At 36.5% G+C, this 22,613-nt stretch overlaps 1 protein-coding gene across 1 annotated transcript; it reads left to right on the top strand.

Moving 5' to 3' along the window:
- Window positions 1–2,452: 2,452 nt before the first annotated feature.
- FGF5 (fibroblast growth factor 5) lies at window positions 2,453–22,305 on the top strand. The gene is made up of 3 exons (XM_081304838.1): window positions 2,453–3,042; window positions 10,813–10,916; window positions 21,446–22,305. Exons 1-3 carry the CDS (start codon window positions 2,679–2,681, stop codon window positions 21,791–21,793), a joined length of 816 nt encoding a protein of 271 aa, XP_081160964.1. The 5' UTR covers window positions 2,453–2,678; the 3' UTR covers window positions 21,794–22,305.
- Window positions 22,306–22,613: the final 308 nt, after the last annotated feature.

Consider the following 22,613-nt stretch of genomic DNA (forward strand, 5'->3'; position numbering starts at 1 on the left):
CCAATTCATGTTCATCCTGTTCATCCTCTTGCTATAACAAGAGTAAGATATGCAAAACCCATCGGACTAACTTGCTTACTTATTTCTTGGGAGGAATCAGATAAATTAGAGCAGTGATTTACAAACGTTTGCATTACACTCACAGTAAGAAATTTTGAAAGTTGAATGGCATTCATTCTACTTGCTTATGGACATGATGAGGTTCACTTCTAAGCATATGTGGAAGAATTGAGTGTTTAGGTCTGGTTTGCCAAATTCAATCCCTGCCCACAACAGCTACCCCTTCCCATCCGCTGCTCCTCTTCTTACATCCTGGGTTCCAGAGAGCGTATCTTTCACCTTCCATACTGAGGTAGACTACAGCCTCAGCAGGTGTCTTGACCTTCCTGGGTTATGAGACAAGGTCTTTGTTTTTGTTTTCTGTGCTGGGGATGGAACCTAGGAACTTGGCAAGCTATACTTCCAGCCCCAGACAAGAATTTGCTCCTAAACTTGGCTTTTGCAGAGTAACAGACTGATACAAAGACTGCTGTTTCAGTGCAGGTGAGGTTCAAGAAGCTAAGAGAAAGGAGAAAAGAGAAGAGATCAATCAGCTCTGGAAACTAGGACCCCAGAGCTCTCTTGTCCCACCATTCCACTCTACTTTTAGAGAAGGGATTGATCCAGTATTTGGGACAGGAACTCATTCAGCAGGAGGAAGGGGAGAAACAAGAGACCAAATTTACTCTGGAAAATCTTTGCCACTTTAGGCAAGGGCAGTAGACTGTGACATAGGAGGAGACTTAGTGATGGCACTCAGAAGCACTAACATGCCTTAAACCTTGATAGCTTTATCACAGACACAAGGGCATCATTTTAGAATGCATAGCACCCAAGTCTGGCATCCTATGATCTATTCTTCATCCTGGAAAGAGTCACTTCAGTCAAGTGGACCATCCTCAGGGATCTTATTACTGTTCTCAGTTCACTTTAGGTTTGCCTTGAAGGATCTACCTACAGTGGTTAAGCCAGAAACATACAGCTTGCACTTGAAACAGTAGTAAGAATGTTCAGCCTTGGACAGAACTTATATAGCATGCCAGGGGTACTGTACCCCATGTTATGTACCTATGTATGTGATGTGCCCTTTCTTCCCCACAGTGGCTTCCCTGTGGTCTGTTTTACAGCTTCCTTGATATTAAGTACTCTGAACATGGAAAATTTCCAATTCTTAAAAAGTCTACATATGTTTGATATGCTTTTCATTATTGAGACAGGAAATCTTAAGCGGATGCTCAATAATGGATAAGGCCATATCTTAGCATCAACCTTGGCTTATGCGAATTGACATTATCGGTCAGTATCACAGCCTTTTCATTAAAATGATCAATGAATAATGTATCAACTTAGTTTAAAGCTTCAGATATATTTTCAGACAGAAATATTCCAAGAATGCAAGTCAGGTATATTTCTCAGATAAATAAAAGTCAGGGCATTGCGGTACAGGGAAATTCCCTGTTCTCAGGTTTCCTGAGGTTGAAATCCAGCGCGCGCGTCATTAATCATTCATTGGGGTCGGTCCTTCAGTCAATGGCAGCTCTGAGTAAGCTGAAGCGAGCCTTTAGTTAATCCTTCCTGCCAAGGGGATCTTGGGGCGAGAGAGGACAACTGGGCAGCCAGTCACTTGTGTTGGTGCCCAAATCCAATACCCCTACCCTGGGTCTGAGGGCTCGCCCTCGCGCGCGTGTGTAACAGCACAACTACCCATCAGAACACAGTCCCAGAAGTAAAAACAAATTAATCATAATGTTCAGCTGCGATCTAGAGTTTGTAACCGCAAAGCAACTCAAGTCCTAGCTTAATGATCCAGGGTGGCTTTTCAAATGCTGAATCAACCCATTCCTTAGCTCTTTAATGAATCAGTAACCAGCATTTTCTCCCAACCGCGCCACACCAAAAGCCTTTCCAAGTTGTGCTGCGAATCCCTGTTGGGTTCCCGCGGAAATCACTTGAAGCTGTCCGAAGGGTCCCCGGGGGAGGGACAATCTATTGGGGTCTGCTAGGCAAAGGCGAGAAACCTGAAATTCGGGTTGCGGGTAGGCAAGAGTGTCTTGCTGGGACCCGAGTGCGCTAGAGACGTGGAAGAGGACGAAAACCCTTTTCCACGTTTCGACCCTTGGCTCCCGTCGTGTCCCTGAAGGACTCAACTGCTGGCGCGGAGCTGAATCCTGCGCGGCGTTGGCCCCAGTTGCGGGGGTGGGGGGGCTGTGAGGCGTGTGAGAACTGCTGGGGTTCTCGGCCCTGGTGTGGGCGCACCCAGCGTCCGGGGTGCAGCTTCTCTCAGCCCGGCTTCTCCTCCCACTCGCTCTCTCCCATCTCCTCCCTCCTTCAACCCCCCGCCCCCGGGACGGCTAGGCTCCCTCCCCGCACCGGCCAGTGAGTACACAAAGCGGCGGGTGAGGGGAAGCTTCGCAGGCGTGCACAGAGCAGTGAGATCACTGGCGTTATAAATATCCCGGTGCCAGCGCCGAGATCCGCTCCGGTGGCCTCTCTCTCTCTCCCACTCCCTCTCTCTTCCCCGAGGCTATGTCCACCCCGTGCGGCGAGGGGGGCAGCGCCAGAGGCACGCAGCCGCGCGGGGGCTACAGAGCCCAGGAGCAACCCAACAAGATGCACTTAGGACCCCCGCGACTGGAAGAATGAGCTTGTCCTTCCTCTTCCTCCTCTTCCTCAGCCACCTGATCCTCAGCGCTTGGGCTCACGGGGAGAAGCATCTTGCCCCCAAAGGGCAGTCCGGACCCGCTGCCACTGATAGGAACCCGGGAGACTCCGGCAGCCGCCAGAGCACTAGTGGCACGACGTCTTCCAGGTCTTTTCCTGCCTCTTCTTCCTCCCCGGCGGCTTCTCTGGGCAACCAAGGAAGCGGCTTGGAGCAGAGCAGTTTCCAGTGGAGCCCCTCAGGGCGCCGGACTGGCAGTCTCTACTGCAGAGTGGGCATTGGTTTTCATCTGCAGATCTACCCGGATGGCAAAGTCAATGGCTCCCACGAAGCCAATATGTTAAGTAAGTTGCTTGATCGCCTACAGCACATGTCCTAGGCAGGCTATGGGAGGTTCCAGAGGGACAGCCAGTATTCTTTGGGCCAAAGGAGCACCTTCTGGAGCCCCATCTCCTGGTACGCAGCTGATCCTGAGAACAGCCGGGCGGGTTGGGTGTACGTGCATCTACAAGGCACATTCATACGCACTCCTCTCCTGGGCTGGGCATGAGGAATGGCGATTCCTGAGGTGAAGGTTACCCAGAGACGGGTGCCCAGACAGGCACCTTGTTTCCAGGATGCTGGGCCCCCAAGATGATCCTCCGGCCATGCCTTCATAAAATCCCCCCAAATTTCTTACTTTTCCGTGTTCAATTTCTCTTTACTTTCTGCTTATGAACTATGTTGGTATTTTTCATTAAGTATCAAAGTGCATTCCTTTTCCCTGTACATAGCTGAAGTTAATTTTTTTTTTTACAGGAATAAAATCTCAAATACTTCCCTTCTCCAACCATAACCATAAATCCCGAATTAATATAGTATATGTTTATATTGCACATATGTATATACATAGGTACCTGTATATGTGCATAGAAATATATATGGAAAGAGGCAGGGGGAGGGCAGAGATTTTGCCTGAAGAAGGCGGCTATCTGGAAAACTGGACACGTTTGGAGAGGGAGATGTGATGGACATTGCAAGTATTAACTCCAGTGATGTTTAACAGTTTCGTGTCTTGGGACCATGACAATATCTCTTTAGAAGTGCGGACATCCTTGGTCTTGAAGGACAATTAGGGGAAAGTATTTTAAAAGAAACAGAGAGGTTCCATTTGTTGTGGGTACGAATTGTGCAGGATTTTTTTTTTTAAATCAAGTTTTTAATTTTCTTTATGAGTTTTTTTCATTAGCATTCTCTTTCTTCCTTCTTTCTTATCTATTCTTCCCTTCCACTTCATCTGAGTTTCCAGACCATCACAGCCACTCCACGTATTCCCCTCCCTGCTTCTAGGCAACTGAGAGAAGAGGTGATTTGGGGCTGTGCGGGGTAGGGGGGTGGATTAGAGCAATCCTCTGTGAGGCTTTTCCATGGTTGGTTCCAATCGCTTTTCCAGAAGGGGTTTGTCCAGCAGATAAATCCATTACCGTGGCCTCTGAGATATGCAGGAAGAGCTGAAAAGTGACCAGAGATAGCGCTGCCTAGTCACCTGGAGTCAGTCGGTTACTCTCAGGTGTATCTGACTTGTTCTGCCTCAGACCTACGACCCCACAGGCCAGTAGACTCCTCAGGCTGTGGAGGAGCGCAAGCTTCTCTACCGGGCTGACAATCTGGCAGGGGCCTGTGTAGCAGGATTGGAAGCGCACACATCAGCGGGTGGCTGGTTGAAAAGCCTCCTCCGGTGGGTTTTAGAGGGCCCGGTGTAAAACCTGGAGGTTTACTCCAGGACAGGAGCGGTTCCACGCTTGACTCCTGAGCCTCTTTAATCTTTTGGGGTGGACTCCAGCTGACTGCAGCGCACGTGGTGAGATGTCTGGAGCACCTAGTCCAGAGGGCTCTACCCACACACCCCAGGGAATCCAGCACGCTTCTCAGAGGAGCCTATGTTCATATTTTAGAGATCATTTTACTCTGATCAAATAACTTCCACTTTTGGTGATAAAGGGCACCGTCTGTTGGGGTGAAGAGCAAATTTTCTGAAATTTCAGGGGCAGCCAGAGTTATACCTGTTTTAGTATTTTTATTTATCTTTCTCATTTGGTCCAATTTGACTGTTTCATCAGACATCAGAGCTTATTCTCCACTTCCAGAAATCTTCCCTCCTCTTATTTATTTATTTTTTTAAACAGGAAAACTTTTTGTATTCCATTCTTCTTTCAGGTTATCTAGAAAATCAGCATCAACAGGATAATCTTTGTGTGCTCAAGGGAAGACCTCCCCACCCCCTAAATTAGTAGGCAGTAAGCAATAAATGGGAGCCAGGGAGCTTAAAAAAATGTGTCTAGGGTGGATTTTGGTGTGCTAGGGATCTCTGAGAGTAATATTCATTCCCTAGATAATCACCCTATTCTCCTCAGAGACAAGACAGGAGTCAATGATCTTTTGCAGTTTAGGCCTTGCTAGTAGAGGAAAGTTGTGGGAAGGGAAATGAGAACAGATCAACAAAGGTAAGAAATTACCACTACCTGTAGTTTCCAAGGTATAATTCATTTTAAAATCCATGTCAAAAGTTACCTACAAAAGAGCAGGAATGTTTGCTAAACAGTGCCTAAATAAAACTTTAGATAACAATTCCTAATTTATGCCAGTTTTAAACAGTCTTTCACAGTTTTAATCTATATCCTTCATATGACTTAGTTTCATTCACTTATTCATTCATTTATGTGCCCAATATAGTATGCCTACCTCACTAAGCAGGATATTTTGGTTACTTATGTGCAGTTTTGTTATTATTGTTTTGTTTAGCCTTCCATAGATTCTTCTCACAGAGAAAAGCACAACTTATACATTCATGTCCTAGTGATTGGCTGCTTTGTCATGACAGGAATGTTAATCCTACTTTGTAAAATTTGCTACCATTGTTCAACTAAGAATGTATATAAGATGTCTCATGTTTTGTAGAATGGCAGGTAATTTGGAAATTTAAAGTGGGTCTCTGCCCTTACATAGCTGTGAAAGAGAAACAGCATCTTGCTAACTGCTGTTGATCATTTACCTCTTTGAAGGTAGGCACTTGGTGGTTTCCTGATATTTATGTAAACTCAGGTGGTTGGTCCTGAACTATTGTTTAGAACATAGGAAGAAACATTTGTCTAAGTCTCATAAGAGAGACTAAACTGAGTCAAGGGCATATGGGGTACATCACTTTTCTTTATCATCTAATTCTATTGTCTGTGAGTTGGCAGTGACAGAAAAACATATTCTTTTTTGCTATAAACCAATTACTTCATAAAAAAGACAAAGTTTTAACATGAAACTTCATTTAACTGATTCTTTTAAATATAATAAGATTTGTTAGATGGAACATATGTTTCACAATTTTCATTTGATAATGAATACTTTTGCAAATTGTAAATATTTCCTAGTTTAACTATCAGAAACACTCTGTGGTCATAGATTTTGAAACATAATTTCTTTAGGTGTATCAATTAATACAGTCTTAGTTTCTCTTCTAAGATGAAAATTCCAAGTTTTGAAGACAGGAAGTGGAATCAAACTTACTGTATAGAAACATTATAAGGAAATAATGGGAAAAGATGAAGAAAGACAAGACAAATGATAAGATGCAACCATTACACAGAAACACAAGGTTTGCTTTAATTTATGTGTTTTCAAATTTAGTTTTAATACAGTGCTTCTGTCAACTTCTCTTAGGTCACTGAAGAATAAGAAATCAATACAGAAAGGAAAAGTTTAAGGCTGGAGCCACACAAAACCAAAGCAATCACATAAAATATGAAAATTATAATAACATATTTTGACTAATTGAACCCTCAATTTTACTGACTTTTTAAAAAATCTGAATTTACTATCAATTTTGGTGTTATGTAGAGTCATACAAACTAGAGGGTCAGTCAAGCCTAGATAAACCAGAATCTATATTATCTGTGCAGAAAAACTCAAATAGAGATTTTGTTACAAATTTAATCAATAAAGACTACTAAATTGAATATTTCAAGATTCACATTGATAACTTTGCACAAAATATCTGTTGCTGTAAGGATACAAGTAGAGAAACTTCAGTTTTAAATATTTTTCCTTGGGAATTTTCTGATGGATTGTTGAAAGCTTCTGAATACGTGGGTTGAGATACCTAAGTTTTTCTATATTTATTCATCAACTCTAATACTTGTATCTGCTCAATATATATTAAAAAATCTATAGAGGACTAAGTTTAAAAACCTATGTAGGTGTTTTCTTATTGAAGTAAACTTACTTCTTTAGGAATAACTATCCCTGTAGGTAAGTGGATTAAACTGTGAGCATCACCTGAGATACCAAGAAATTCTTGCTTCCTTCAACCTGGATGTCAACCGTGAAATTCTACCAAGAGAGACTACCTCCTTCTTTTAAGCATTGCCCTCTTCTTTTAATATACTTAAATAGGAACATCATAGTACAAAAATATAAAATAACACACCATCTACTAGTACTTTAATTGAGATAATTTATATTGAGCATCTCCCCACACCATAGGAGTGGGCTACAATAACAGAAGAGTGAGTACTAAAACATGTGTCCCTCCATGAGCACAAACGGAGTTCTATCAAAAGAAAAAGAGAGGTAGACAGTGGTCAAAGAAGACAATTCAATGTAGCAGAATTGACTATCTATGATCTGTGACACAAGCTTTCTTTCCCACAATTTTGTGTAAGGATAAAGTTTTGGCATCCATAAGTTTCCATCAAATTTATGATCACAAACTCCCAATGACAAGGGTCTGGAAATCACTGAAATATTTTTTAAAAAAAGGTCAATGTTAGAGAAATATTTCCTGGGATTTACCTACATGTGATTTAATGCAGATGGCTATAAAATATGTAGAATTCTTTAGTAAGTTACTGAGATTTGGCATAGTAAAATAGATAAAATAGGCCTGTGACCTCTTGGGTAGGGGAGCAAGAATTTAAGGTGTATGTGATGCCTATAGAATTTGTTCCAGTATTCAAGAAAATAGGGCATTGTAAACCCACTGCTGACATTAATGTGGAAATTATAATCTTAACATGTCCCCAACATTAGTCCTTAATTACACTGAAATTTAAAAGGTCAAAACCGAAGTTGCCTGTTTGAAAAACAATTCTTTCATCTAATTTCATCTTTTCTCTTTCCTTTCTTCTTCATTATATTGAATAGAATGGTATATGTGAAGGTGAAAATATAATTTTATTTTTATTTATTTTTTTTAGAGAGAGTGAGAGAGGGGAGAGAGAGAGAGAATTTTTTTTTTTAATATTTATTTTTTTTTTAGTTTTCGGCGGACACAACATCTTTGTTGGTATGTGGTGCTGAGGATCGAACCTGGGCCGCACACATGCCAGGCGAGCGCGCTACCACTTGAGCCACATCCCCAGCCCCTAATTTTCTTTTTTAAAAATATTATTTTAGTTGTAGATGGAGACAATATCTTTATTTTATTTATTTATTTTTATGTGGTGCTGAGGATTGAACCCAGTGCCTCACACATATGAGGTAAGCTCTCTACCATTGAGCCACAGCCCTCACCCCTAAATATAATTTTCTTAAAATCATAAAATCTTTCCATTCTTATGTAACACCTCATTTTGTAAGAAAATAAACTGTGCAGTATGTAATAAAATAATAAATTTCACAAATATTGTTTTATCTTCCCCATATTTAAAATTCATTGCATTGCAAAATGTGCATAACATGCATACAGAATGTATTCTGTGTTGAGATACAAGTTAAATGAGTCAAAATGGGTCTTTCTTAAATAATAGAGTATACTAGCTGTCAGAAAGCAATAGTTTACTTAGGCAAAGCAGTAGTATTTTTATTCAGTAAATATTTATAAAGTTCTTTTATCTCAACATCTTTAAAGTTAGGCTTCAAACTCATATTGTACTGAAAATTTTATCTTTAATACTAACATACATTTGTTATTAATATACAATCAGTTTGCATTTAACAAACCAGGTAATGTCACAGAGAATGGAATCAAGAACATCTAACACTCCAAAACATTGAGTAAATTGGGAGAAACACAATCAAGTCTCTTTCTCTAGCAACTCCAAATTGTCTCTTGTTGTATTTATCACCCTACATATTTGATTTCTCATGTTTTCCCTTTCTTGTTTTATTTGAACATAGTACTCACAAGCAGGTCCCCAACAATAACTAATGCATTAATGATGTTTTTTAATATCATTCTGTAATTCTGATAGAAATAAAACTTTATATGATGTGTTTCAGTTACATTTTAGTAATAATATTATTAAAACATATTGCATCTCTGTAATTTAACTCTGTAAAGTTAAAAATACTACTTTTGCACTACATGTTTACTAAAGCAGTGTATATATTTATGTATACTGCTATCCACGTAGTGTATTTACTTTTATCAAGCATTTTCAGTGCTTTGCTACTATTCAATAAATTGACAATGTTTCTAAACCTTTGAGTATGTAGTTCATTCAGTCCAATAGTTTTTATAGAAAAATCTATTATAAATAGATGAGAACATTTTGAAGGAAAGAATGTATGGGAAAAAAGTTTCTTTAATGGTTTCTTTCTAAAAGCAAAAGTACTTCCTTCAAAACAGTTTTGTGTTTTTCTATTTGTATATATTAAAAGAAACACTAATACATCAGCAGCTTCAGTTTTTCTGAGCTGTGTTTTATTTCCTTTGGTCTAAAAATGTTTATAACAAAAATAGTTTTTCAGGTATTCCCTTTTCCTGATGAGCTTTCTAATCAAATATTTTAAAGAAACCAAATTGAATAAATAAGCAGCAGTATTTGTTACAGTTAGAGGTGCTCAGCTTCCAATGTGCAATGTATTTGCTCAATAAATTTTTTTCATATGAATGTGCTTATTTTCCTTCTTGTAAATTCCATAATTTTACATGTACTTCAAGTACTCCAGAGAAAGACTGCTATTGCAAGAAATCAGGTAAACTTTTCTACTGAGCAGAGTTTTATGGTTATCCTAAATAAATATGTATGCTTGGAACAGTACAGACTGGAGTGTTGAGCTGTTGTTTCCTCTCTTCTTCCTTGCTTCATTCTTTTTTTTTCTTTTCCTTTGTTCTTCTCTAGGATAGATGTTTTTCTAGCTCTAGGGGACTACATCATTTCAGTCTTTTTTGTTTCTCTGCAATTTGATGTAGGTAACCAATAAAAAACATTATGTTTTTCTCACCTCTGTAATACATTATATGTGAGTTTATGATAAACAGGCAGATTATAGGTTTCATCTTTTTAAAATACTCTGTGAACTGTGATGAGCAATTCTTTTGACTCAGTGAGTGTGGACTTAGAAAGTATTGTAGCAGAGAGAGTGACATTGACTTGATAACGCTAGATATGAAATACAAAATATAAATAATAATGTAATAAAATATCTCATTAATTTTTTTCAGGAAATGATTCAAGTACAAGATGTTTAAAAACATAGTCCATAAAACATGTGTTAAGCCAATGTTATTCATAACGTTTTCAGTATCTTGTTATGTGTAGTCTTTAAATGAGCTACTTGCTAAATAATTGAATACTGTATATATTTATTTACACTCAAATTGTGATGATCAGAGAAGAAGGATTTATTTTTTATAAATATTGTTTTTCAGGCTTTCCAACGGTTTATATTAATTTTGAGAGCAATTTTTATGACTTTAATGTTAAAAATAGCATATTATCTTTGATGGAAAAATAATGGATGGGAATTATTTTTTAAAATATTTACCAAACGTGCCTTTCTGATTCTTTTAGAACCTGAAAAGATTCTATTGCCAAACATAGTTTACTAAAAGCAGTTTTCATTAAAAAAAAAAAGGATTACTGATGATGCAAAATCAGATTTTTTGAATCTCGAAATTAACTATTTAAACGAATACTTGAATGATAGCTGTTTTTTCCATATTTTTATTGGTGCATGATAATCATAAACTAGCTGTTTTTTTCAACAAAGTGAATGTCACAAAAATAAGAATGTTAAATACTAAATTCTTTTTTTTAACAACAGTAATAAAGAATGGCAAGAATCTATGTAGAAATTTAATTCTTCGCAATGATATATAGAAGAGTCTGTGTTTTATTTTGGGATTTCTGTCATCCTAGGTATTTTGGAAATATTTGCTGTGTCTCAGGGGATTGTAGGAATACGAGGAGTTTTCAGCAACAAATTTTTAGCGATGTCAAAAAAAGGAAAACTCCATGCAAGTGTAAGTAGAACCACTTTATACTTGTTCAAGGTGTTATGGAGATTTTACATTTGTAACAAAGAATCAATTGATCTTCCAAATTGGTAGAAAAGACAAATGCCTTGCTTAGAGAATTTGTTTTTGGTAAAATTATACGTACATAAAACCAAGATAATTCTATGTGGGTCTCTAAGCATTTACTATTTTTTTGACTTGAAAAGGTATTAGAGTCTATAAAAAGTTTTCAAGGTGAATGTATTTGGAAATAACTTTTTCAAAGTTGTTGCCATCTTTTATTTCTTAGAAGGGCCCAAATGTGGAGCAGTATTACAATACTGCACAACATTTAAAATTTTCATGTTTGTGGAGATGGTGTATGTTCAGTAAATGAATTTCTTGTTTAATTTTAAAAACTATTTACAATGTTAAAAAATCGAATCTAAGTAGCATAACATATTTTCACATTAACAAGTAGGAAGGGAAGAAGCCGGTAATAAGAAGTCTTTAAACTACCATGAAAATTTTTTATTTGATGAATTTGAGGAGTTTTTCCCCTGTATTTTGTCACATCAAATATAATGACTTCTTAATGCTATAAAGACTAATTTTGCACTTTAAAAATTGCTTCACATCACTTACAAGGTTTGGCATCAATTTATAAATTATTTATTTTTTTGCTTTGTTATTAAAACACCCTTCACATGGGAAATATTAAAACATTTTAAAGGTAATAAAATACATGTAGCTTAGCTTTCCCACTCTGATTCTGTTTATTTATATTACTATGTACACATGGCACTTAAAAATGATTTATGTTTTCTCTGTGGTATACTAACTTTCTTCACATTAAATAATTAAAAAATTATTCTTTGAAATTAGTTCTTTAGCTCATATTCTTTTTAATTCTTAATAAATGAATTGTTGAAATATTACCTTTCCTATTTTCAAAGTGTATGGAACTTTTAGTTGAATGCAGCTAATTGAAAGTTACTATTTATTATTTTTATTTTATGTGGACTTTTGAGAGTTGCACTTTGTTAAATGTGTAAGACCTTTATAATTTTTCTTTCCTTTAGATAAAGGTGATTTGTTAATAATTTTGAAGGATTCTCTAGAGTTGGAGCAATTTCTATAGTCACTTCAGGATTAAATGAGATAATACATATGAAGTACTTAGAACAGTGTTTGTATATTGGTATTATTGTGTTGAATAAACACTACCTATTAGTATATGTAATAAAATAAAAGTAGTATAAATATAATAAACTACTAGAATCTCAGTTTATTAAGATACATAGAAAACCCCTTTGTTTTAAACTTTTAATAATTAATTGCAAGAATTATAAAATTATTTGCCTATTTTATATTCTGAACTCATTATTATGCTCTAGCAAGCTATAATATAGTATTCATAAAATAATTGTTCTGATGGAGCAATTAAAAATCTTTGATTTTTTATTTATGTATTTTAAGGGACAAAATTCTGCATTACTGTGGAAAAAGACAAACATTTCATTTTATTAAAAAAACATTTGATTTTTAAAAATCCACATACAGATTTTGAAAATAATAATTAAATGCCTCAGGACAGAGTAACTTTTCCCCAGACTACTTTAAGGTTGTAAAAGATTGAAACACCTTCAAAATCTAAGCATCAGAATAATATATGATGTACATAAGGAAATTTTCTCTCATTGGTTTGTTGGTTATGCATGAAAATTTTAACTTTGAAAATATTCTGATTTATGCACATTTATACATGCAAAAAATAGATTCAACTTGGACCAGCTTAAGAATAATTGCCACAGAAAGCAAAGTATTATAAATGGATGCCAATTAGAAAGGTCAAACTGAGAGGTTAGGATACATGATTCCTCTGTCAAATGCAAGTAACAAATTTCTAGAAATTTGACCCAAATGTCTAAGGATGACTGGTGGAAATAATGCAGATAATGCAAAAACAGCATCTGTTATTCTTTTTCATCTTGGCAGGCTAAAGTTATTTCATGGAATAATGACTTTTAAACAGTACAAAGCAAGTCTTGCTCTTGTCACTCACTGAAGCTCTTTGATATAAAAGTCATTCTGATGACTTTGAGCTGAATTGTAGATAAAAAAAATTAAGCCCTGTGATTATGTGGATTCTTTTAAAACCAATTGTTCAATCCCACTTTCTCTTATCTGAGCTTTTATTAGCACTTTTTCTCTATATGGAAACCTAATTAAATTATAAAGTGATTTATTTTTAAAGAAGTTGAATTCAGAAATAGCATTAATCCTAGCAATTATCACTTTTATGCCCAGCTTTCCTGTTTTCAGCTTCTAGGTAAACATGTTTTAAAAATTGTTTTCATAACTTAAATATGATTATTTGATGGAGTTTTGATTTTTATAAAATCACACCATCATTCTAAAGGCCAACAACTCATACTTTTAGGATCAGAAGTATAATTTGTGAGTTACTTTAAACTAATAATTGTGCAGAAGTATTTTAAGAGTTACCTTTAAATTTCTACCCACAAAGTAAATGTAGAGAATAAGTGTAGAAATGTAAAATATTCATTTAATCCTGGGGAAAGTAGTACCCCACTGCACTGGGAAATATTCATGGATAGTTGTAGGTTTTCAACTTGGTTTTTATAGTAACAATCAGAGTATTAAAAATTAGTTACCAGGAGGGATAATGGACTTTCAGAGTCCTGTAAAAGCTCTTTCACTCACATTATCTCATTAGATAATGAGGTGAGGAAAGAACCTGAGATGTTAAATTATTTTCCTAAGGTCACACAGTTAACAAGTTATTGAACCAGAATTATATCCTTTTACAAAGTTCTGTCTCTTTTTAAAACACTGTAGTGCTTGGAATATAAAAGTTAGCTTGAAATAAGACATGGCATTTTGGAAGCAATTGCATTGTTTTAATGTATTTACAAGGATTAGTAAGTGCATGGCTTAATAAAATTTTCACATAACCTATAACAAATGAATACTATGGCATATCCTTGGAATATTTATAGTATTTTTGAAATACCTAAACAAGTGAATAATTTTGGATATGTAAAGTTGCACATTTCCTTCTAGCTCTCTCTCTTTCTGATTCCAAACACTTTTATTGTACTGATTCCCCTCCATCCCTGCCCCCTTTACATCTCTCTTCCAGAGAGGAAGAGATGTGTCTGCCACAGAACATATCAGAGACTTTTACAAATGTCGGTTATCCAATGTGATGATGTGTGGCTTAGGGGAACCCTCTCAGTTTGAACTTTCAAAACAGAAAAGATCAGTTTTGTCCACAGAAATCTTTTAGTAAGTGCTTCATCTATCATCAGTGGACCCAAAGATGTCCAATTGAAATAGCCCAGAGTGAGTAAATTTAGGCAACATGGATGCGGATTTCATTTTTATGCTGAGTTTTTAAATTCTGTAAGAGAAATTTCATTTGAACTTTAGTTGTTGTAAATACGCTGGGCTCGCTGTTCTTTCGAGTCTCTCATTTACATCTAACTTTCCTTAAAACTTTTGGTTTACTCTAAATATACAACACAGTCAAATTCCTACCATGCAGGTTTTTTCAGCATTCTTTACAGGATGAAGGTGTATGGTCTTCACCTTGTCAAAATGCGTCAGGAGTCATGGCGAGTAGGAGGAGATAATTGCTTCCCAGACAGCCATGAGTGTTAGTCAGAGCCATCGCTGTGGCCTCTGCTCTTTTTCTCAACACTTTCCTATGCTGAGGCACTTTCTGAGTCTGAGTGTCATTCTCTGTTTCTGCTCTCCCTCAGGTTTGGGATATTTACCGAAAGACCCCTTAGAGAGTCTTTCTAGATTCTTCTGAGAATGTGGTTAGATCACCAAGGCTGAACCCTGCTCCACTCTTACTGTGTCCTTGTGCTTATTCTTTCTATTGTTGGCTTTATCAACCAATAATGGTAGGAAAATTACAGTAGCAATCTATGGGATGATTAAGTGAAATGAGATAATACATATAGAAGGCTGAGAGTAGTGCTGGACAAGTGTTCAGGGCTTAAAAGTTTAAACGGATCTTCCTGGCAGCTGGTGGACGATCTTCAGTCTCTTTCTTTCGGATTTTGAGGTCAGTTATTTAGAGAAGACCCCAGTCCTATTTGTCATGGAAGTTATTCCCCTTGTATCTAGACTTTTTGTGCATACAGTGAATCCTTATCTATCTACTGAGTTTTCCTTTTTCCAAGGAACCTAATTTGAAAGCAAATTCCCAAGTTTCTGCTTTTAAAAGGTGAGGATTTCCTAGGGTCATAATCTTGTAATTCTTAGTGTCCATCTTTTCTCCCCTGCCCCCGGCCCCTGCCAAAATGAAATCCTATGAAAGGTGGTTATTATGTATTCTTTAGCATTTTCGTAAATTATGTGTGATAGCTCACTGTCTATTGGGGGAAAACATGTCAGCTTATTTTAAAGATCCAGAGAGAAGCATGTGTTGGAATTATTTTTGTTTCGTAGGGTTTTAGGGGATCATGTTTGGAAGGAAAGCTAATTGCAGAGTTTACGAAACAGGCATGGAATGTATGCTTGATCAGCCCTGAGCAAGGACTAGAACATCCTCCTTTCCTGGTTTCAGAGGGTGCCAGCTGGCTTGCTAGGATGAGAATCTGGGCTGGACTTCCTGTGCTGGGGGCAGAGTGAGGAGGAGTCAGCAGCCCCTAAAGTTGGGCACATTCACTGGAAGGGGAAATGGAGGCTTGAGCAATACTTATCTTCATCCTTAAAAAAATAACCTAATAAGCTTCTCTCTTCCAGTCAAGACCATGAGCTTTATCAAGACCTTTGCCTATGGGCTGGGGTTGTAGCTCAGTGATAGAACACTTGTCTCACATGCATGAGGCACTGGGTTCGACCCTCAGCAACACATAAAATAAATAAACTAAAAAAATAAAGATATTGTGTCCATCTACAACTAAATGTGGGTATATACATATATACACATATGTGTGTATGTGTATATATATCTTCGCTTCCTTTAAATTTGCCCTGTGTAAGTCTGTCGAGAGAGCCTACTTTACTGAGGAAGTTTGCCTAAAGCAAGGGATGGTGTTACATTTCTCTGATGGTTTGGGAAATGGCACTTGTTATTTATCATTGTTTTAACATGAAACAACTTCAGAGCCAATAAGATCCCATAAAAGCTGGGGTGACAACCTTGGTTTGAATAGTGTTATAGAAAGAGGTTTAGTCTAGGAATTAAAAGATGAAACCTAATTCACAGGCCCAATCTGGCACTGGATAAATGTGGACTTTAAGTGAACTGTTTTCTCTGATTGACAATCACATAATAGTATTTTAATAGTCATGAATTATTAGAAGAGGTAAGTAATATAGGTAAGCCGTGAGACACACAGTAGCCTTCAATAGCCCGGGTTTTATAGAGCTATTAAAGACATCAGAAAGAAAGGTCCCATCTTCTACCATGTTTCTCTTGATGTGGTCCTTACCTCACCTGCATCAAAATCAGCTGGGATGCTGGTTGACCATAAAAGCCCAGGCTCTCACCTCACACTTACTAAAACATAGTCTCTGGAGATAACTCATAGGATCTGCATTTTGAACTGGATTCTTTAATAATTTTAGTAATTCATGAAGTTCAGAAGAAAGATCCTGTGGTTGGTATTCCTCATTGTATTACTATGTTGGTTGTTATTAAAACCAGGTCTATATTTCTTTGGCTGTCTAATAGGAAGAACTGAGATATAGAATGGGTAGATGTCTAATGTCAAGCAGGAATTATGGCCATGCTCTGGAGATATCATGGTAGGATATGGCTACAACTGACCCATGTGGGGCTTAGGTGGTAAAGAGTAAAAAGCAGCCCTGAGGGTGCAAAACCCTCAGAGCAAAACCATACAAAATGGAGTGGGCTTTGGGTACCTGTTCAGAGCAACCTCATTGGTGGGGTTAGGGATAGAAATCAAGGAGCAATGAATGTAAATATAAAAACCAGAACTAGTAATGCATGCTGCAAGAAAACTTTGCTTAGAGAACAATGATCATTTTTATTGCACTCTATAATAACATTTGAATTGGTGAATGATGTTAGTTCATAACACTTTAATTATTTAGATTTAGCTGATTATTTCTTCATTTTATAAGTTCTTTCAAGAGAAAGAGGCAAATCAAAAGAAAAAAATAGTGAAATAGAAAACTTCACAGTCTATGATTTATACAGGCATTAATGCAAATTCACTCCTATCTCCAGATCACTTTCATGTACTTCCTGTTTACTTCTATAGTTGCACATAAATAAGAATTGGCATTTGCAGAGCCTCATTTCATTCATTGTAAAATTCTCAATCATTATAGAACATGGTATTTACTAAGGAACAAAACTATGTTAAGGCTTTAGGGAGTTTTTTTTTAAAAACAATGTTGTTTTAGAGAGATTTTCTACTTGGATTAATTGATTCTCTGTTTAATTCCAATTTTGTAGAACTAGTTGTTTTCTGAAATATCCTAGGTAATCTTAAATTTTGCTTTCTTTAAAATGTATTTGAACTTTTAAAAAACATTAATTGTTTAAAATATGTTCTTCACTGTGAAGAGATAAGTAGAATCAAGAAAGTGATTCTTAGTTTGGACACAGTGGTACATGACTGTAATCCCAGAGGTGGAGGCCAGAGGATCACAAGTTTGAGGCCAGCTTTAACAACAGTGTGATCCTGTGTCAAAGTAAAAATAAGAAAGGGCTGGAGATGTAGGTAGAGCACCCCTGGTCAATCCCCAGTAGCACCAAAAGAAAAAAGAAAAAAAAAAAAAAAAAGGAAAAGACAGTATCTTCTGATGAAAAAGTTCTTGTTTCCCTTAGCAGTGTGCTTCCCTACCTTGAAGTAATTTGGTTATTCCAGGAAACATAGTTTAATGTATTTAAGTTTTATTTGTTTTGATAATTTGGAGTATAGGAAACTACCTAAAATTCATTGATTTCAACATTTTGTTTTAATTTTATAAGCATGGCTTGTTGAAGGTAATTTGAGAGATGAAGGAAAAATTAAAGACAAAATACAGATCATTTAAATCATCAAAGAACCTGGGAAGGACCATACCTCTATAAAGATAGAAACCACCATAGTGCTTAGGTGTTACATAGTCAATAAATATCTATTATATTTATTATTAAAACTTATTCAAATTATATTTGAAATAAAGCTAGTTTTTTTTTAAACAAACATTCTAATGATTGTTTCTGTTGTAGTGGCCGATGGTAGTAGGGCAGTGAAATGATGGGAGTTGTGGTTTCAGTAGCTTATTTGAAATTTGATCACCTCCCTACTTTACATCTTAACTACAGAAAAAGTCTATATGCCATCCTTATTTTTCTATGGAAATAATGCATCTCTATTATTTTAAAGTGTATGGTTTATTAAAGAAATTTATAAAAGTCAAAGGACAATTTAAATATGAGAAGTAGCCTGGAAATTTTATTATGCAAAATTATCTAGTGGTAAATGTATATATTTTAATACTTACACCTAATACCTATGCTTCTTGGTGACTCTTTGCAATAAAGATGCTCCCGGTATGACATTACATGCAAAGATGTACTGCTGAGAGTCACCTTATTGGAGCAAGACTGCAAATGCTGACAAGAACAGTCAATCCTTCAAGAAGAAACTAGATCTCCTGGTGGAAAAAAAAATAGCTGAAGTAGTTTTCTCAAATGGTTCTGTTCTGTCAGAGCTGGAAGACTTTTTCAGACAAAACATTAAATTAGAAGCCAATTAAGAAAGCCAAAACAGTCTGACTGCTTTACTCTTGTTTTCATGTAGGCTTTGGGGTGCCTGAGGGGCTGTGAGTGTGTGGGTCCTTAGCACTCTGAATATATCTCTACTCTGTGGGACAATTAGATAACCCTTGAAAAATTGATAGTCTGACCAGCCACCTCCTAAAAAGGCTCCTTCTAAGAAAGAACTTAAAAATAACAATCTTGAGGAAAAAAGGAGAATATTTTTTAGATAGAGCAATTTTAATGGGTGGGGTAGCTAAATTTTTCACTATTCTGAGACACTTTAAGATGGAATTGACATTTTTTGAAAATATGTGATGGTGTGTGTGTGTGTATGTGTGTGTGTGTGTGTGTGACCATCAGCCACATTAACTGAAAAATTACATTTTCTTTAACAAAAGGATAAACAAGGTTAAATAATGTAATACCTTTAAAAATCTGTCAACATTGGATAAAGCAATTACTGTTATTTTTATAAAACAGAGCTAAAAGTCAGGTCAAGTTATAATGTTGTATATATACATAGTACATAATATAATGCATTATCTATACATATTCAAAAAAGTTATACAGCTATCTTTTAAGAAAAACTCTCCACCTCCGTCCCTTTAACCACTAAGCCATGGGCCCAGCCCTTGTTCTCTTTTTAATGAAATGCTCTTTGCCTTTCTAAAATGCTTATCCTATTATGGAGCCAGAAATATTCCAGATGGCTACAATTTTTATTTTAAAATAAAACTTTAAGATTATCTAATTAAATGGAAGAGACATTTTAAGAGCTAAGCAGCAGCTATAGACAGATACATATATTTAACTTGTAAGAAGATCTTTTAAATAAAAAATGAGAACAATAACTATGATTTCTAAAGTGACATCATCATTGCACTCTTGGCCTAGGCATAGGCTAGTGTGTTGTAAGGCAGAAAGAGAGAAATGCCACACGTTGAGGTGGTTCTTTTAACACACCTGCTCCTAGCCTGCTGGAGATCAAATCCAGGACATCGACCAGAAGACTTGGGGAAGACCTAGGTATATAGCTTCATAGCCCCGAAATAAGGAGCTGTATTGCACTTAAATGTAAATAACTCTGGTGAAGTATTGTACATAAGATAAATGTGCTGTTGTAAATGCTCTGATCCAGGTTGTCTTCTGTAATTGTCGGTACAAGTCCAAAAGTCCATGGGTACTTCAACAGTGTGTCTAGTAAATTGCTTTGCATTATCCGGACTTTTGGGTTATGGTGTTATGATCTACATTGCAAAGTTTGACATTACTAGAAAAAGCAAGAGCAAAGGACACTTTTATTCCAGCATAGAACATCTTGCCTGAAATAGAAATGCACGGCTTTTAGTGTTTTTATATATGGGGGACAAAATATTTGGTATTTCTAACCCCAGTATTCTATGCCATGGAGCTCCATGAACCATAAAATGTAGGAATTTAGACTGGTAGACACACTCTTAATTCCTTGAAGGTTATGGACTCTTGAGTTTGATGAAAGGTAAAGATCCCTTTCCTACTAAAATATTTCTATTTTCACAGTAACCCTGTGGGGTAAGGCTTGCGGACAAGGGACCTAAAGCTAAGAGCTCCAGTGGCAGAATTGGTATTTGGTAGCATGTCTGGCCCTACGCTCACACTCTTTCCCCTACCATACTCCTTCCAACCCTAGTTCAGCAAACCAGGCCCTTTCTGGTCTGGTATTGGTCTACTTTGTCAGCCTTGTCTGTTGTTTTTTCCCTCATGCCTCCCACACGGAAGTCACACCAAACTGCTTAATAGGTATTCAAACTGTGACGCTGACCCTTGAACATACTGTTCCTGCTCCCGGGAAATTCTTTCTCATTTCACCTGCCTCCGTGACATCGGCTCAAATGTCAGCTTTTCAGGAAGACTTTCTGCCCTCTTCCCTTCACCTCTGCCCTCTTAGATGCCTTTCCTCTAAGTTGTCATTGTAACCTCTGAAGACTTTCTACTCATAATTCCACTTATTAAGCTGCACCATGATGATGTCTGTCTGTTTGCTTTTCCACTATTGTGTGAACATTTCAAGGTCAGTGTGTGTGTGTGTGTGTGTGTGTGTGTGTGTGTGTGTGTGTGTAAGATATGGCTAAGATGTTAATACTGACTCCAGTATGTTTTTCTTTCTACACTCTCTTGTATCACATGTTTAAAGCTATATTTTTCCAAAAGATCTCTTAACACATGCAATATTAATAGGGCCATATGCTACTCCTCTCTCAGCAGCATGAATTACACTGATAACATTGAAAGTGGATGCTTGTTTCAAAGGAACAGTTTGACCCCATTTCTCCAAACACAAATTTATGTTTCACTAGGCAATTGTTTCTTAGTAGTATAGTTCTATTTATTTTCTTGGTGACCTAGAGGGGGGAAAATCCTATCTACAGATTTTTATCTATATGATTTAAAAAAAATCAACTATAAATGTCAAAGTTTTATTTAAATAGTAACAATGTTTTAATGTATTAGGAGTTCTTAATGTTTAAATGAGGAGTTCAAATTATCATTAGAATACATATATTAACATTGTGTCACCAAGTACATTGTGAACAGAAATCATAGTTACAAAGATGAATAAAGAAGAAATATATAAATAAAAGCAGGAATTTTAAAGCAACTTACAAAGAAGCAAATATGTTTTTATAAAAGGGAATAAAGTAGGAGAGCGAGGAATCAATAGAATTCTTGGGTTTTCTTTTTTGGTCTGAGACATCATATTTCATTACATGCTGAAAATATTACAAGTTAAATTTTCTCTTTTTCCCCCATTTAGGCCAAATTTACAGATGACTGCAAGTTCAGGGAGCGATTTCAAGAAAACAGCTATAATACCTATGCTTCAGCAACCCACAGAACTGAAAGGACAGGGCGGGAGTGGTACGTGGCCCTGAATAAACGAGGGAAAGCTAAACGGGGTTGCAGTCCTCGGGTCAAACCCCAACACATCTCCACCCACTTTCTACCAAGATTCAAGCAGTCTGAGCAGCCGGAACTTTCTTTCACTGTTACTGTTCCTGAAAAGAAAAAGCCACCTACCCCTGTCAAGCCAAAGGTTCCACTCTCTACACCTCGCAAAAGTCCCAATACAGTGAAATACAGACTCAAGTTTCGCTTTGGATAACTCTGATCTAGGCCTTGCCAGAAAGCATTCTTTTCCCTCAGGAGATTCTACAGGTGTCTTTGGAGCTCTGGAGAAAAATCTTCAGTCACAGCTTCGGCTGGACTCACTCTGTATGAAAAGTCAGGTCATTTGTTTCAGTTTGAAGCAAAAACGTTTTTTTTGATAGGAATGGAACTGGAATTCTTTGTACTTGTAGGAGGAGCACAGCACTTCCGTTCAGAAAGCCTTTTGCTTTATACTTAGGGGATATTTAGAATTCCACATTTTCAGAAAGTCAAATAGCCTGGACTATGTATTTTTCTGACTTTTACAGCTCAACCTGAAAGAACATACATGATACATTTTTTATTTTTGGTTTCCAAAGAATATTTTGATGCAGATAAAATATTTTATTAACTTTTATTTTTGTTTTTTCAAATTACCTCTGCATTGTTCATATTTTCTTACTTTTATTATTTTAACTAATATGACATAAGCAATCATTTTAATACTGTTTATGAATTATAAATGTGTTTAGAGCTTATTTGTAACGTGGATTTCTTTTGCAATTTTCTATTCACTGCACTATTTTTATTTTATTTTTATTTTTTAGCCATACCTCAGTTAATGTAAATTTAGTTTGACGTTTTAAAATGTTTAAGTTCTCTTCCACAGCATCAAAGGCTCAGCTTGGATTTGTGTGTATGCGTGTGTAAATTTATGACATTATGTGAAAACCTACCCCTTTAACGGCTGGTTAGAAATTAAGGAGGAAAAAAAGAGTATTTTAATGAAACTAACAGTTGTAGGTAAGGAAAAGAATTAGAGGTAAAAGTACTCT

This window comes from Spermophilus citellus (genome assembly GCF_964194105.1).
Source record: "Spermophilus citellus genome assembly, chromosome: 8".
In the NCBI taxonomy this organism is placed as follows: Eukaryota; Metazoa; Chordata; class Mammalia; order Rodentia; family Sciuridae; genus Spermophilus; species Spermophilus citellus.